A 17,583-nucleotide genomic window follows, 5' to 3' on the forward strand; every position below is an offset into this window, starting at 1 on the left:
ACACAAGGTACATTTAAATATGTGTGGGTAAGTAAATAAATAAACCTTACCTGTAAAATTTAAAAATGAAAATGAAGACATTTAAAAATGGGAAGTAGCATATGGACCAGTTGGGAGGGAAGAGGATCATTGATGAAAGGTGGAAGAAGACAAGAGAGGATATCTGGGGGTGAATATGTTTTAAAAACATTACCTACATGTATAAAGTATGGAACATTATTATGTAATAAAAAAAAACCACAAATCGCTACAGTTCCCATGAGTTTCACTCAAACAGTCATGTTTTCACAGGGAGAGGTATGTGCACATGTAAGATCACCACTGTAAGGGTGGAGAGACCCGAATGCAGACTCTGAACTATGACTCAAGAAGGCAAAACGTTTTGGAGAAAAGGGTGTGCTCAGAGCACCTGTGCTTGCTCATGCTCTCCCTTTATCAGGAGGACAGTGCTCAAATAGTCACACCACTTTCCTGTGGGAATCTCACAGCTCATGGCTAATTAGAAAAACAACCACAGGGGAGAATAGGAGAAGAAGAAGGAGGGAGGAAGGGTGGGATTGAGAGGGGAGGGGGGCTACAGCTGGGACACAAAGTGAATAAACTGTAATTAATAAAAATAAAATAAAGAGAAAAAGAAAAAAACAACCACAGCTACTCCAGTCACAGCTTCCTTCCTATTCCTTGCTCTCTGCCCAACAGCCACACTGAGCCTGTGACTCGAAGGACAGTAAACAGGTTTGGGGTGAGGGTTGCACATAACGAGAATAGCTTCTGAAGCCATGCTGTGCACACAGCCGAAGAGCGTTTGCCCAGCCTGCTGAGCCCTGCTTCCAATCAGTTCGACCTAGTCTCCTGTTACAACTTCGCCCTGCCCATCAAGCTCCCGCCTACACCCCTTTGGGTCCAAATATCTGTCTGGGCAAGGCTCACACGTTCTGTGTCCTGTTGGTGACACACAGTGCATCCCATAGCAGCACAGACTCAGACCTGAGAGCTGGCCGTGCCTCTGGACACACTTCCTGGCTGGCTGAATGCTGTGGCCTGTGGCCTTCTGTTTCTCCTCCAGGTGCATGGTGAGACCCCCTCTACATTTGTGATGGGGACCAGAGTTGCCAATTTTTACAGAGCCAGAGGCTGAGGCTGTGGTAGGGGAAGTAGCAAGGAGGGAGGAGCAGGTAGAGATGACAGGTGATAGAGTGGGAAAGTGGCCTCTGCAGCATACAGGGTGTCAGTGATGCCTGAGGACACTAAGTGTGAGGGCCTCTGATGAGCCCTGCACCTCAAAGTCAGGAGCCCAGAGGGGAAGGTGGGCATTTCCATCCTCTGTGTGTGGCTGGGCCTGTGACTGTAGCCGCTCTAGACCTTTAGATAATAATGAAATTACGGACACCTTCATGGTGTCATTGGTCTCTGAATGTGTCACCCCTTGAACAGAGAAACATCCTGGTATACTCCTGGTCCTCAGTTATACAGTTCTCCAGCCCTACAACACTTGCCAAACTGACAGGCCCGGGTTCCTGTCACCATTTTCTGACCTTTGGGAAAGGAAAAAGTTGGCTTCCATGGCAAAGAGCATGTGCTCTGGGCCTGTACAAAGTCTTCAGGCTTATAGAAGGTGATCTGGGAAGGTCTGTGTGTAGCCCTGATGCCTCTTACCCATAGGTGTTCAAGCATGACCCATGCTGACCTCCTGCCAGGCCTCAGATCTACCCTAAGATGACCATGTTCACATTGTGATTCTTGCCTGCTGATGTGCAGGCTCTGAAATGTCACCAGGGCCTTCTGGGCAGCATGGCCTGCCCAACCCTTTTTGGCTTAGTTGAACATTTTTGTTTGGGTCCTGGGTTCAGAATTACTAACAACCATAAAAGGGTACAGAGTTGTACCCCATCCAGACAAGGCTGGACAGGGGCCACAGACCACAGGGACATCAAGATGTCAGTCTCACACATGATTAAAAAGATAGGTATGAGCTGGTATGATGTCACATCCCTGTAAGCAGCATTCTGGATAAGGCAGAAAAAGCAGAAGGCTTTCCAGCTGCAGGCCAGCCTGGGCTACAAAGCAAGAACCTCTCTCAGGAAAAATAAAAAAGTTAAATGTAGAAATGTGTAATAAAAGAATCACATAATAATCTCAGCATCATTACTAACCAAGGGAAGAAGTACATCTGGAAATGAATTTAGATAGAAATTCTTTTTGTTTGTTTTTGTTTTTGTTTTTCCAAGACAGGGTTTCTCTGTGTAGCTTGGCTGTCCTGGACTCAATTTGTAAACCAGGCTGGCCTTGAACTCACTGGATCCACCTACCTTTATCTTCCTGAGTGCTGGGATTAAAGTATGTGCCAATTCCCAGCGGACAGAAATTCTTAACAAAATCAGAAATTTGAAATATCATATAAATGGTCAGGTGGCAATCCAATCAATGGTGACTTTTTGGTTTTAAATATAGCATAAATGGCATTTACTGAGATTTAATTACAGAGTAATTTTCTACTCTTTTTTTTTTTCTTTTCATGGACCCTCTTTTTAAATAATATTTATTTTTACTTATGTGCATTGGTGTTTTGCCTGCATGTGTGTCTGTGTGAGGGTGTCAAATTTTGGACCTACAAACCATTGTGAGCTGCCATGTGGGTGCTGGGAAATTGAACCCAGATCCTTTGGAAGAACAGTCAGTGCTCTTAACCGCTGAGCCATCATCTCTCCAGCCCAAAGGACCTCCTTTTTGCCCATACGGCTGTTATAAAGAAAAGGTAATTCTTGAGAAGCCTACATGTGTGATTAGAGATGTGTTATCCTTCCCCCATGCGCTATTCACAGTCAGAATCTCTGCTTAACGAACTCCAATTCTGCTTCGTTTAAAAATAAAAAGGAAGAATGTGTGCGTAGATATTTTTCGCATATATCGGTCACAAACTGCCCCTTTCTGGATTGTTTTTCCACCTCCTGACTGAAAGTATTCCCATGCACAGGATTCCATGGAGAGCTTCTCTTGCTATATTCAGCAAGCTCTGGATGTAGCTTGACTCTTACCAGACCCATTTCAACAGGTCTTGCCTGTGGCTGTAATGGGGGCAGGAATTTGTGGCCCAGTTCCTCAGTGAGCTACACAGATATGTCATGTGGTATGGTCATGTCACATATGTCCTGTCCCAAGGCTCGGGGTGAGCCTTCCATACTGGAAGATGTTAGCAATTGTCCTATGGTCCCTTGGAGTGGCTGCAGCCTTGGCTACGTAGCTCCAAATACCCAACCCATGTTTATCAGGTGTGAAAAGTTTTCACTTTCTTATGGAAACATGGTGGGTATGCCAAATCCTGCTGTACTGGAACATGATGCTATGGAGACAAGCTGCCAGGGAGGTGATAGCTGGTGGAGAAGTGAGACCCTATAGGGAAGGAGGGCCTCACTGCATACCTCCCTGAATCCTGACTTGGAGAATGAGGGCTACAAAGAGTGTGGTGTAGCACCCAAGGTGAGACTGAGGAAGAAGAACCAGCAAACCTGTGGTGGTGTTCATCACCCATTTCACCAAACACCAGGACTCAGACACCCTCAGTTTACTGGGATTATTGGATGACTTTCAGTTATGCCTTTACTGTCTAATCCCAGCCATAACAGCCTAGGCTTTTCAAAAATTATATTTATTTGTTTATGTGCGTGTGTATGTGAGTGTTATGTATGCCCGTGTGGTGCATGCAAACTGGTATGTGTACAGCTATCAAACTCAGAGGACAGGCTCGCTCCCTCCAGACAGGCTCTCTCAATGAACTGGAGCTAGGTTGGAACCAGCAAGCCCCCAGGGATCCTCCACTCACAGCACTTGAACTGAATCAACGTGCAAAATCCATTACTGGGTGCTCATAGGGATATCTGATAGCAACAAGACCACCTTGGTGAGCCTGGTTGGATGATCTAGGACCTACCAGAAAGCAGTATTTGAAGACCAGGATGCTTAGAAAAGGCTAGGCTGAGGGATAACAAGAAAGTAGCAACACCCGTAGAATGAAGGTAGGTGATCGGGACCCAATCTTGATATCACATATTACAGGCGAAGACTCAGCCAGCCCCATCAGGACCACCCACACAGGACAGGTTCCGGGCAGTCTTGTCCACTTGAATGACACCACAGTGAGTGTCCACACCTTCCTGGGAATTCCCTTTGCCAAGCCAACTCTAGGACAGCTGAGGTTTGCACCCCCTGAGTCTCCTGAGCCATGGAGTGGTGTGAGAGATGGGACAGTCTACCCAGCCAGGTAAGCTCTCCTGAGACCTAGGGAACTTCAGACCCTGGATCAGGTAGGAACTCAGAGCTCTGAGCCTGGCTTCAAAACTTTCCCCATTACAACCCCTGAGCTCCATTCCCTCTGTGATAGAAAAATGCTGCAGATGCCAGAGAAAGGCCAAGATGATGATGGTTTCCTGGCAAAAATCACCTCCACAATCATTGTACCAACCCACAAGTGTCCAGGTACCACTGTCCAAGAAGCAAATATATGTCTTCTAAATAAAGATTCTAGGAAAGAGGAGGGGTCCTTGAGAGTCTGAACATGAGGTGAAGGATGTCCTACCACCCTGATTATTAATGCAGCACCTATGCAGGTCCAGCGCTCCAATACCCAGGCCTCAGAGAGTGCAAAGAGAAGAGGCATCTTTATACACACCAATGGTTCCCACAGAAACTCGTGGAAATGTCAACACCCGTTCTCAGGAGATGTGGGATCCAGGACTCCTACCCATCTGCCAGCCTCCCTGGAAGTTTGAGCGCCATACCAGTTTTCCCAGAGCCTGTGGGACCTTTACCTTGGTGGGAAAAGATTTTAGAGTAGGATCTCATGTTGTCAGGAAACCATACAGCAGACAGAGGGGATTTTTGGTGGTGGCTGGGAGTGAATATATACTCAGGCTCTGTTTTTGACCACTGCACATCAATTCGAATAATTGTCTGTCATTGTCCCCCAGGTGTCTACAAAATTCTGAAACAGCGAAGGCAGAGAGTCTGGAGAGGATGAATCTGACCCTCCTTCCCATCTCTACATCAGAGGACTGCCTGTATCTCAACATCTATGCACCAGCTCATGCCCACGAGGGCTCTAACCTGCCTGTGAGTGTCAAGTCACGGTCAGCTTTGGAAGGATGCATTTATTCAGGATGATTAGAAGGGGGAAATCAGTCTGAGAGCTTGATGGGAAGCTCTCCCTATCAGGTCCAACAAGGCCTTCTCTGCAATGGCATAAACTAAACCCTGGGCATGGGACAGAGAGATCTAGAGACTCTAAGAAGTCAGAGGTTGTAGTTCTGTGATCAGCTCTAATCTCACACTGCCTACCAGAGACCTGAGAACTGAAACACTGAGATCATGCAAATGTATTGCCATGCCAATTTTTTTGTATCAGAAAGTGTATCATTTTGTAGCTCTATTTGGCCTGAAACTCACTATGCAGACCAGGTTGGCCTCCAACTCAGAAAGATCTTCAACCTCTGCCTCCAGAGTTCTGAGATATATACAAATATACATACATACATATATACATACATACATACTTCATTGAAAATAGATTCTTCTCTCATACAATACATCCTGACTAAATAAAAAAAAATGAATAAACTGTAAAAAAAAAAAAATTAAAAAAAAGAAAGAAAGAAAACAATACATCCTGACCACAGTTTTCCCTCCCTCCACTCTTCCTAGCTCCCCATCACCTTCCCTTTCCCCCAAATCCACTCCCCCTCCATTTCCTCTCGAGAAAAGAGCAGGCCTCGCAGGGATATGAACCAAACACTGAACAAGACACAATAAGACTACACACAAACCCTCATATCAAGGCTGGACAAGAGAATCCATTAGGAGAAAAAGAGTCCCAAAGAGAGGCAAAAGAGTTGGAGATACAGCCAAACCCACTGTTAGGAGTTCCACAAAAACACCACATAACACACAGAGGGCCTGGTGCAGACCATGCAGGCCCTGCACTTGCTGCTTCGGTGTCTGTGAGCCCATGTGGGACCTCATTAGTTGCTTCAGTGGGCCGTGTTCTCCTGGTGTCCTCCATCCCCTCTCGCTCTTATGATCCTTCCTCCCCCTCTTTGATCCGCTTCCCAGATCTCTGAGGGGAGGGACCTGACAGAGACTTTCAGGTTAGACTCTCTTTCTGCATAGTTGTCTGGCTGTGGATCTCTGTACCCGCTCCCATCTGCTGCCAGAGGAAGCCTCTCTTATGATAGATAACTGGGCAAGGAACTGATCTATGAGTCTAGCAGAGTATCATTAAGAATCGTCTTGTTGATATTTGACTATTTGTTTCTTTGTTTGTTTGTTTGTCCGTGTTTGCCACTCATGTTTCATTCTATCCTAGATCTCTGGGCTATCCAGTCTCTGGTTCTTGTCCATCCAAGTAGTGTAGGGCATGGGCTCCCTTTCCTGGCACGGGCCTCAAGTTAAGCCCAGTCACTCTCACAGGTTCAGAGCCACCATTGTCCCAGCACATCTGACAGGGGGACAGAGTATAGGATGAGGGTTTTGTGTCTGGGTTGGTGTCCAGGTTTCTCTTCCCATTGCTTTCAGAGTACCTACTTGAACCAAAGATACTAGAACATAGGGGTGAAAATGTCATGCCAGCACCAGCTCAACCTCTCCAATGTTCAATGAGCTCTGCTGATGTTGTTCTTGGCAATGGGGCCCCCACTGTTAGTTTCAGAGAGCGGCCTTTTGTTCTAGCATCAGCCTGGGCTGCTTAAGGATCTCCACAGGACCTCCTTCCTCCGCCAACTACTCAACTGAATGCAACCCAGTCCCACCATTAGAAGCCTTGCCTGACTACAAAAGATGGCCAGTCCAGGCTCTGTATCCTCTATTGCCAGGAGTTCTCAGGAGGGTCAGTCACCCTCACAGATTCCAGGAAGTTCCACTGCACGAGGTTTCCACACTACCAGCCCCAATGCTCTCCAATTCCAGCTCTCTCTTCCCCGAACTCTCTAACTCCATGCCCCACAACCTGATCCTCCCCTCCCCCCAGCCCACCCCCCAAAATCTATTCTACTTCCCTTCCGTAGAGAGGTTCGTGCATTCTCTCAGAGCCCTCCTATTTACCTAACCTCTCTGAATCTGTGGATTGTAGCTTGAGTGTCATTTACTTGACAGCTTATAAGTGTCCAATTATAAGTGATTACATGCTATTTGTCTCTCTGGGTCTGGAGTCTGGAGTACCTCACTCAGGATAACTTTTTTTTCTACTTGCATCCATTTGCCTGCAAATTGTATGGGGAGGGCAGGGGAACTGGGGTGAGGGTGGCAGTGGACTGTGTGTGTCTGTGTGTGTCTGTGTGTGTTTCCCTTTCTTTGGTTTTGCTGGTGTGAGATTATTTATTTCCTGTGTTTTCATGGGTGCATTCAGCATCCTTGGGTTGAAATTTTTTTTTTTCTATTACCTTCTGTAAGGCTGGATTTGTTGATAAATACTGTTTAAATTTTACTTTATTATGGAACTTTTTGCTTTCTCCTTCTGTGGTGATTGAAAGTTTTGCTGGGTGTAGTAGTCTGGTATATGTGTTCTCTTAGAGTCTGGTGAACATCTGTCCAAGTCCCTCTGGCTGTTAGAGTCTCCATTGAGAAGTCCGGTATAATTTTAATAGGTCTGCCTTTATAAGCTACTTGGCCTTTTTCCCACTCTGCTTTTAATATTCTTTCTTTGTTCTCTATATTTTATGTTTTATATATGGCTAGCAGACTTTCTTTTCTGATTCAATCTATTTGGTGCTCTGTATGCTTCATGTATCATTATAGGCATCTCCTTTAAATTGGGAAAAAATTCTACAATTTTATTGAAAATATTTTCTGGGCCTTTAAGCTGGGATTCCTCCTTCTCCTCCTTCCTACTCCTCCTCCTTGTCCACCTTCTCCTCCTGCTCCTCATCTTTCTCCTCCTCTTCCTTCTCCTCTTCTTCCTCCTCCTCCTCCTTCTCTCCTTCTTCTTCTTCTTCTTCTTCTTCTTCTTCTTCTTCTTCTTCTTCTTCTTCTTCTTCCTCCTCCTCCTCCTCCTCCTCCTCCTCCTCCTCCTCCTCCTCTTCTTCTTCTTCTTCTTCTTCTTCTTCTTCTTCTTCTTCTCTTCTTCTTCTATTTGTATTGTTCTTAGGTTTGGTCTTTTTATAGTGTCTAAGATTTCCTGGATGTTTTGGGTCATTAATTTTTTTCAGATTTAACATTTTCTTTGACAGATGTATCCATTTCTTCTTTTGTGCCTTTTCTCTCTTCTGTCTCTTGTATTATGTTGGTGAAGTTTGACTCTGTAGTTCCTGTTTGCAATCCTAAATTTTTCATTTCTAGGATTCTCTTGTTTTGTTTTGTTTTTTTCTTTATTGTTTCTATTTCCATTGTCAGGTCTTGAATGATTTTATTTGTTTTCTTCAACTGGTTAGGTTTTGGGTGGTTTTGGTTTTTGGTTTTTGGTTTTGTTTTTGTTTTTTTTGTTTGTTTGTTTGTTTTTGTTTTTTTTTTTTTTCTTTAAGGGATTCATTTATTTCCTCCAGTTGTTTGTGTTTTCCTGGATTTCTTTAAGGGATTTATTCATTTTCTCTTTAAGAACCTCTATCTTCTTCAGAAAGTTGGTTTTGAGGTCTTTTTTTTTCTTGTGCTTCAGCTGTGTTGGAATATGGAGGGCTTGCTGTAGTAGGTGGAGTTCTGCTGGAGAGCCACTGCTCTGGCTGCTGTTGACTGTGTTCTTCTGCTGGCATCTAGGCATCTGGGTTTGGGATGATGATAAGTCTAGGTGCTGATTTGGGGGTTTGTTTTTGTTTGGTGGATGTTATATTACTTGGTTTTTCTGGATTTTCAGAGAGTGTGTTGGCTGTGCATTGTTTGTTTTACTGATCTGCTCAGCTGGTGCATTCACAGGGAGTTCTTGCTGGTATTAAAGGCTTGGGAAAGGAGAAGCCAGGGAAAGATGGTCTGTTGAAGTGCTAGGGGTAACCCTGAGAATTGGGTCTAGAACAGAGAAGATTCATGGCAGCCTACCTGGTCATCTGGCAGCATGTCCTGTGTGTGGTTAGGCAACTTGGGGGTTGCCCTAGTTGGGGGTTGGAACATGGTGATGAGGTAGGGATGGAAGGATGGGAGCAATGGTCTAAGGAATCCACAGGAGGGGCGGGCAGGGAGAGGGAAGCTGCTGCAGTGTTCTGTTGCTGCTCTATGGGCAACCATAAGAACTGGGTCTTGAGTTAACAGAGAGAGTAAAGAAGGTACATGAGCAGCCTTCCTGATCCCAGAATTCTGGTGTTATAGGCATAGACCACCATGACCAGCCAATGATTTTTGTTAATAATCTGAAGAGACACTGATAAAAACACCCCCTTTATTTCATTCCAGAGGGGTCTGAGAGTAATGGTGTCATTACTCTAGATTTAGAACCATTAATCCAGGCTTGGGTTGAGAGACTAGCAAATATGCTGATGGTATTAGGGCCCTGTCTGCGTTCCAAGTGAGGATTTTTGTCTATGTGTCTAAATACACTGAGACAAAGCATTAAGTGAAGTAGGAGGCTTTACCTAATGCTTTACAAGGTAAAACTTGATCTGGGCAGAAACCTCGTTTCTGACTTGGTTTCTACAGGTGATGGTGTGGATCCATGGTGGTGCTCTGGTTATGGGCATGGCTTCCATTTATGATGGATCCACACTGGCAGCCATTGAAGATGTGGTAGTGGTCACTATCCAGTATCGCCTGGGGGTCCTGGGCTTCTTCAGGTGAGCTTGGGGCTGGCCTGTGCTGTGCAGTAGGGGATGAACAGAAATAGGACAGCCCTGTGACTCCTTCCCTTCCACTTCTCAGCACTGGAGACCAGCATGCCAGAGGCAACTGGGGCTACCTGGACCAAGTGGCCACCCTGCACTGGGTCCAGCAGAACATCGCCCACTTTGGAGGCAACCCTGACAGGGTCACTATATTTGGCGAGTCAGCAGGTGGCACAAGTGTGTCTTCACATGTTGTGCCTCCCGTGTCCCAAGGACTCTTCCACGGTGCCATCATGGAGACTGGGATAGCCCTGCTGCCTGACCTTATCTCCAACACCTCTGAGGTGGTTTACACAGTGAGTTACCTCCGCCATCCTATCAATAATCCTACAGCTTCAGCCCCCACCCTCTGATACTCTCAAGTCTGTGTAGTGAGGAAAACAAGGAGCATGGAAAATAGTTTCTTTCCAGTGCTTTCTGAGAGACTCAAAGGTTAGAGTCCACTTCCCTCTGTTTTATACGGCTGAGTGTAATGAATTTATATAAGCTTTTTGTGGCTTTCATTGTCCATCTGAAACAAATACACATGGGTTGAAGATATGGCACAGGAGGTAAAAGTGCTTGCCTTATTTACAAGCATAAGGATTTGAACTCAAATCCCCCAGAAACCACACAAAACTACACCTGGTAACAAGTGTGTAATCCTGGTGTTCCAAAGGTCAGATGGGAGGCAAAGACCCGAGAATCCCTGGACGGTCACAAGCAAGATATAGTCTTACAGGCAGGAGAGAAACTATAAAGGACTATTTCTCAAACAAGATGAAAGCTGAACACTATCAACCAAATTGTATCCTCTGATCTTAGTACACAAAACAGTATAGGCACTCCTGAAGTCACATATGAGCACACACGCATTCGTAGACACACACATACAGCTTTTTTTTTTTTCTAGTGTGTTTCCATAGAATGACCCGTCTGGTCATTGTCATATCTGAGCAACAAGAAAATGGAAATTTCATATGTACTCAAAATCCACACAGCATGAAGTATGGTGTGATATTGGGGCACAATAGCATCCAACTAGGATTGGAAAAATTCTTCTCTTTGCCTAGAAGGATGAATCAACTCCTTCCTGGTCCCTTTACAGACAGTGGCCAACTTATCTGGTTGTGAGGCCATGGACTCGGAGACCCTGGTACACTGCCTGAGAAGCAAGGGTGAAGAGGAGATTCTGGCCATTAACAAGGTTGGCAGAATTGTGTGACTTGGAGGACCTGATCAAGGATGTGGGAGAGTCACTCTCTACTACTCTAAACCTCTGCTTCATGATTTGATATCCTTTTAATCATGTGTGTAAAATGAACAGCAAGATATCCTAATACATGCAGAATCTCTGCCAGGGGTGAAGGTGCATTATGAGACAAAGAAAAGAGGTAATGGTTAAGGTTTCTCAGTGTATATCAGAATGTGTGTGGAACTGACCTTCATCACTGACCTTGGATGTCCCTCAGGTCTTCAAGATGATCCCTGCTGTGGTAGATGGGGAATTCCTACCCAAGCACCCCCAAGAGCTGTTGGCTTCTGTGGACTTTCACCCTGTCCCCAGCATCATCGGTGTCAACAATGATGAATATGGTTGGCTTCTCCCCATGGTGAGGCACAGTTCCAGTTCTCTGAAAGTCTGAGGACTCTATGGTGGGCAGTAGAAACTTGTCCTATATTCATTCCACCTTACACTTAAAACCATCCTCTGTCTCCCAGATCATGGGCCCTGCTCAGACAATAAAGGAAATAACCAAAGAGAACCTGCAGGCTGTTCTGAAGAATACAACAGCACAAATGGTGAGACACTTTGAGTACTGCCTCCAATAGAAAGGACTCCAATATATCCTTCTCATATAGCATACCTAGAAACAAAGGTGTGTGTGTCTGTGTGTGTGTGTGTGTGTGTGTGTGTGTGTGTGTGTGTGATTATGGGTGGGCTCACACCAGAACTTATGCCCTTCCCCCTATACTTTATCTCATCCCTGGACATATTCTTCACACTGAGGCTGCTATCTGTCAAAACAAGAACCTGTCTAACCTCATTCTTCCTGACCACCTGGTGTAGATGCTGCCTCCTGAGTGCAGTGACCGTGACCTGCTGATGGAAGAGTACATGGGGGACACCGAGGACCCCCAGACCCTCCAAATACAGTTCAAAGAGATGATGAGGGACTTCATGTCCAACATCCCTGCACTCCAAGTGGCACATTTTCAGAGTACACCTGTAATGAGGTGGTGGTAGGAAAGCAGCTTAGGGCAGGGGTCCCAGGTGAGCTCTGCAGTATCCATGTCCCCTTCTGATGTCTGGGTCATGTCTCTGGTACCAGACACCCAAAGACTATTACATCAGTATTTCTTCATTCTAGTATAAGAGAGTGGAGCCTTATCCAGGTGCAGATAAGGAAATAAGCTGCTGATACTCTGTTGATTTGCCAAAACAACTTAGCTAGGAAGGCCATGATCACTGTTTAGCTGAGGGCTTTCCCATAACTAGTACTCCAGCCGTCCACTTGACAATTGTGACACCACATAACTTTATACCAATCTACCTTGTCACCAAGGGTTAGGCAGAAAAGCTCCAGGTAAGAGAATATCATGTCACCATGTGTCCTCACCTCTAGGTCCCCATTCCCCTGTCTACTTCTATGAGTTCCGTCATGAGGCCAGCTTCCTGAAAGATGTCAGACCATCCCATGTGAAAGCTGACCATGGCGATGAGGTTCCATTTGTCTTTGGGTCCTACTTCTGGGGCATGAAACGTGAGTCTTTCTTGTTTTCCATGAACCATATGGGTTCCCAGGGGGATGTCTGAGGGGCAACTGAGCTTCCAGTCTGGTTGAAAAAGTGAAGCTCTGAGAGAAGACGTAACCAAGTATGCACCTTTTCCCAGCTCAAAAAGCCACACCCAGATTAGACTCTGCACTATTGCAAGTAAAATCAGTTGTCTTGCTCACTTTGCTATCACTGTGATGAGACACCATGACCAAGGCAACTCATAGGAGAAAGAAAGAATTTCTTGGAATTACAGTTTCAAAGGGTTAGGGTCCACGGCCATCGCGGATGGAAGAAGAGCAACATGCGGGCAATCATGACACTAGAGCAGTAGCTAAAAGCTTACATCTTGATCTGTAAGCACAAAGCAGAGAGAGAGCCAACTGGAATAGAGTGGACGTTTTAATCCTCAAAGCCAACTTCCAGTGACACACCTCCTACAACAAGGCTTCGAGCCCTAGTTCTTCCCAAACAGTTCCAGTAAGTGGGACCAAGCATTCAAATACATGAGCCTATGGGAGTGACATCCTTCAAGCCACCACACTTATGTTAGAAGGAATGAAGTCACACTGGAGCAGAAATGAACCTGGAAGATTTCAATTAGAGGTATGGGTGGCTCTTGGATTCTGGATGGAGAAGGGGGAAGGGAAAGAGGCCTAGAGGTCAGGGTTGGGCTACAGTAAAAATGGTGATTGTGGAGCATGAGTAGGTAGCTGCATCAGGTGGCTGGGACCTGGACTTTTGTCTTCCCAATGGCTACAGTTGAGCTCACTGAGGAGGAGGAGCTGCTGAGCAGGAGAATGATGAAGTACTGGACCAACTTTGCACGACACGGGTGAGAACACACCCTTCCCTTAAACTCCTCAGTGCGGGGTCCCTATGTAGGACTCCATTTGTGGTTGATGACCTCATTATCACAAATGGATAATTCATCACATGACAGAGCCCTCCTCACCCCAGGGCACACTTAGATATAGTGTACATATTGGTTACTGATCGTACTGCAGTCACCAGGCACATGCTATGGTATGGCTCTTTAGATTTTGCCACTGAGATAGAGATTTGAAACTGGCCAGGTAATCCTGCCCCACGTGGAGCAGACACTAGTAGGTGACACTTGTATCCCTATACAAGGACACATCTCCCATCAGCCCTCTCAACCATTGGCCCAATTGGTCTACTGCCCTGACACAAATTATGGGATCAGGCCTTGAATAAGAGTGACTTTCACCCTTCCCTGCTGGGTGCCATATCCACAGGAACCCCAACAGCGAGGGTCTACCCTACTGGCCTGTGTTTGACCATGAGTAGCAGTACCTGCAGCTTGATATCCAGCCTGCGGTGGGCCGAGCCCTGAAGGCCAGAAGGCTCAAGTTCTGGACCAAGACTCTGCCCCAGAAGATCCAGGAGCTAAAGGGGACTCGGAAAAATCACAAAGAGCTATAGTGTTCTGTGAGAAATGATGTGTAGGGTTGAGTGTACCTGGGGTCAGCCTGACATTTCTAAAGCCCAGTGAGAATCCTAGTTAGAGTCTAACAGTTAGTCACATGATCATCCCTAACCTCTACAGTTGTTCTGACCAACATGTATGACAAACCCTTGGTGTGTCACACTCATTACTCCACAAGTTGAGATACCTTTTAGGAGACCCACTCAGTAAACGGTCCTATGACTGATTCCCCCAAGTGTCCTATTCTTCTTTCACATTCCACTGGGCCCATGCTCCTCCCTTCTTTTCTTCATCTCTCATCCTCTTTCCTCTTCTCCAAGTCCCAGGTCCTCTTCAAAGAAAACAAAAGCCTTGGAAATACTGACTACATGGGGTGAGCTATGTGAAAATCTCATGTTCTCTCTCAGCAAGTCTCATGTCTTTCTTCTTTGCAAGTAGCCAATAAAGAAACCTAATGACCCAAAGTCCTATTGTCTTCAGATGGTCAAGCTGTTGTTCTAAAAGTTCACAATGCAAATGGAGCTCTGTAGTAGGTATCTGTAGCCCCTACTATTCAAAGGCTGAGACAAGAACATGAGCCTGACAATTTCAGGTCAGCCTAAGCACATAGTAAGACCAATGTCTCTAAAAAGTATATATGTATGTATATGTATGTATGTATGTATATGTATATATATATATATACATATATATATGCTAGATAACATGCAAATAGAAATTTATATATATTTTTATAAACTGATGCCAGGTCAACATTAGGCAGGTGGAGCTGAGAGGAAGGTGGCCAGTCCAGCTGGATGCCCTCCATGGCTGAGCGAGATGATGAGTGTCAATGGCCCGAACCTCCCCCGAGGAGCCAGGAGATCTGTCGAAGCAGGAACTTGGTTTATTGAATAAAGCGGTCCTTTTTACAGGTTTGGGGCAGGGGGCAGGGTTAAGGAAGTGAGGTAAGATGACCTAGAGGACAAGGTTAGGTAGTGCAAGGAGAGGTGGGCCAGCGACAAAACTCCACATAACAGTTACCAGGCAGGGTTAATTTTAAGGTGGATATGCTGAATCACTTTTGCCCGGAAGTGGCGTCTCTTAAATCAGAAGCTAAAGACAGGCCTCCAAATTCGAGCCAGGCTCAGGTAGATACAGCAGGCCTTATCAGGCCCAACAAACTGAGAAATCCAATGTCAAATGACATCATATTTGCTGTGTTGTGAAAGTTAGGTCTCTGACTCAAAAGATTTCACATTGTATCCTCACTGGGTAGAATGAGCAAACAGTGGTACCCTTGATCTTCCCAGAGTCATAACTCTTAATAACATTGGATTAGAAATTATATTTCAGCAAATAAATTTGTTCCCATGGCTTTCAGTTCATAGCTCATAGAGGTCTCTGACATCAGCCACTAAAGATGCCAACTGATGAAAAAAAAATCTCTACATATTGTCCCTTTGCATGAACTTTTATTTGCTTCTTTTATAAAGGCCTGTAAAAACAAAATTAGGCGTGTTTATGAGGCTCCCAAGCTGGGTCAGAAGTTAGGGAGTTGACCAGAAGTGTCCCATTTCCTGAAGTTTGTTCTTCCTATCAGGAGTTCTACAGACATTGTGGAGAACTTGCATTGAGTCTACCACCTCTGTAAAGATGTTTGTCTATGGGGGTGTGTCCATAGGTATCAAAAGAGATAGATTCCTGTCCCTGGCACCCAGAGCAAGTTTCCCCTTTTATGGAAGTGTCTTCATGCCCTTCATGAAACTTCCTGGAGTCTCTTGACTCCTTGATCAGCATCCCCTAATCTTCCTGATAAGCCATGTGATTGATTTTCTTCAATGTTTCAGCCCCACAAAGTCTCTTGCACTTCATCATTTTCAAAGGTGCCAGATTCTGCCTGCTCTGTCTGTGCTTTTGCTCCCCCAAAGCACTTTCTCTGTCATTAAGGGATAATGTCTTATGTCCTATAGGCCCTAAAACTGCCCCATCCCTCTACTTTTCACTCATTTGTACTACCTGGGTCAGTTTCCTCCAGGGCAATCACTGCACTAAATAGCAATCATGACCTTCAGGTTGAAAATGGAGATTTCTGTGTTGACTATCCAGGACACCAGGAAATAGATGAGGTTATTGTTGAGCCTGGTTAAGAAGCTGAGCAGAGGGATACTCTCACTGGAGCGTTAATGTGCTGTTGAGCTCCTGGTGAGACCAATAGTTTGTTGAACCCCATCAGGCAGTCAGATTGGGGCTTCCTCTCTGAAGGCTTTCATTGCTGAAAGCTTGGTGTCAGCTGACAACTGCTTGCCCAATTCAACTGAAGACTTTCCTGGAAAAAAAAAATCAGAGGCAGACAACCAACAGTGTCTGATTGGCAGCTCATGCTGCTTCCCCTGAAGCCTCCTCCCCTTTGCAAAGCCCTTTTATACAATCTAAACCAATCTCTGGACCCTACCTGTCAGGTGAGAGCCCTGGCGACCATTGCTCGGAGTCACGGTCCCTTTGCACCACTCTCAGGCACTCACTCTTCCCTGATGATTATCTTTCACCTTCACTCATTGTCACTTGTGAGACAGTAGCGAGCCTTGGCCTGTGGTGTTGGGAGCTTGTGTGACTAGTTGTTTGACACGTTGGTGCCAATACCAGTGTCCAGGGTGCTCTGATGACACTCTGCTGCAGTGAAGGGATCACTCTCTTGCAGTGAAGGGATCACTCTCTTGCAGTGAAGGGGATCACTGAGTCTTACTGCTGTAAACCCACTGCCATGTGGCTTTCATTTCTCTGAATACACAGGACATCTCACCAGCAGCAATCTTGGGGCACGTTTAAGACTTTCAGTAGTTTCAGTAGTTGCTAAGGTTTGATTTTACAATGTGGCCCACAGGCTTGTGTTTTGAGTGCACAGCTCATAGCTAGAGGAATGTTTTGAAGGCTGGATCCTTTAGGAGGTAGAGCCTGCCTGGAAGAATTACTAGGGGCAGGTGACCAATATTGTCACCTGGACTTTTAGCTGGACTTTATTTTTAATTTTTTTAAAGAAAGACTTCATTTGTGGTTATTTATTTATTTATTTATTTATTTATTTATTTATTTATTTATTATGCGTACTCTATTCAGTCTGCACGTACACCTGCAAGCCAGAAGAGGACACCAGATCTCATTATAGATGGTTGTGAGCCACCATGTGGTTGCTGGGAATTGAACTCAGGACCTCTGGAAGAGCAGACAGTGCTCTTAACCTCTGAGCCATCTCTCCAGCCCCTGGACTTTTATTTTACTTGTCTTGTTGTTTGTATTGTTATTATTGATACTATGAATTTTGTTTGCTGACACACAGTCTTCCTGTGTAACCCATGATGTAATCAAAGCCGGGATCTACCTGCCTCAACTACTTGCATTAGTCAACATACCTGTTCTCCTAGACTTCTTTTTTTTTTCATTTTATTTATTCCATGTGTGTGTGCCCGTGCATGAACATGCACACTCACAAACACATATGCACACTTGCACACACATGTCCTGGCACACATATGAAAGGTAGAGGAAACTCTTTGAAAGTCAGTTTTCCCCCTCCTCTTATGTGGATTCCAAAAATCACACTCAGCTCCTCAG

At 45.3% G+C, this 17,583-nt stretch overlaps 1 protein-coding gene across 1 annotated transcript in view; it reads left to right on the forward strand.

The window, feature by feature from the left end:
- Positions 1–14,007, forward strand: part of LOC129686868 (pyrethroid hydrolase Ces2e-like) — a 16,519-nt gene extending 2,512 nt beyond the window's left edge. The window contains 12 exon segments of the mRNA XM_055620986.1: positions 995–1,073; positions 4,054–4,258; positions 4,965–5,106; positions 9,604–9,737; positions 9,823–10,081; positions 10,873–10,971; positions 11,237–11,377; positions 11,487–11,567; positions 11,836–11,986; positions 12,392–12,529; positions 13,305–13,377; positions 13,802–14,007. Coding sequence (XP_055476961.1) covers positions 995–1,073; positions 4,054–4,258; positions 4,965–5,106; positions 9,604–9,737; positions 9,823–10,081; positions 10,873–10,971; positions 11,237–11,377; positions 11,487–11,567; positions 11,836–11,986; positions 12,392–12,529; positions 13,305–13,377; positions 13,802–13,988 — 1,689 coding nt within the window. The 3' untranslated portion in view covers positions 13,989–14,007.
- The last annotated feature ends 3,576 nt before the right edge of the window (positions 14,008–17,583 follow it).

This window comes from Psammomys obesus, unplaced genomic scaffold (assembly GCF_907164565.1).
Source record: "Psammomys obesus unplaced genomic scaffold, mPsaObe1.curated_primary_1811, whole genome shotgun sequence".
NCBI lineage: Eukaryota > Metazoa > Chordata > Mammalia > Rodentia > Muridae > Psammomys > Psammomys obesus.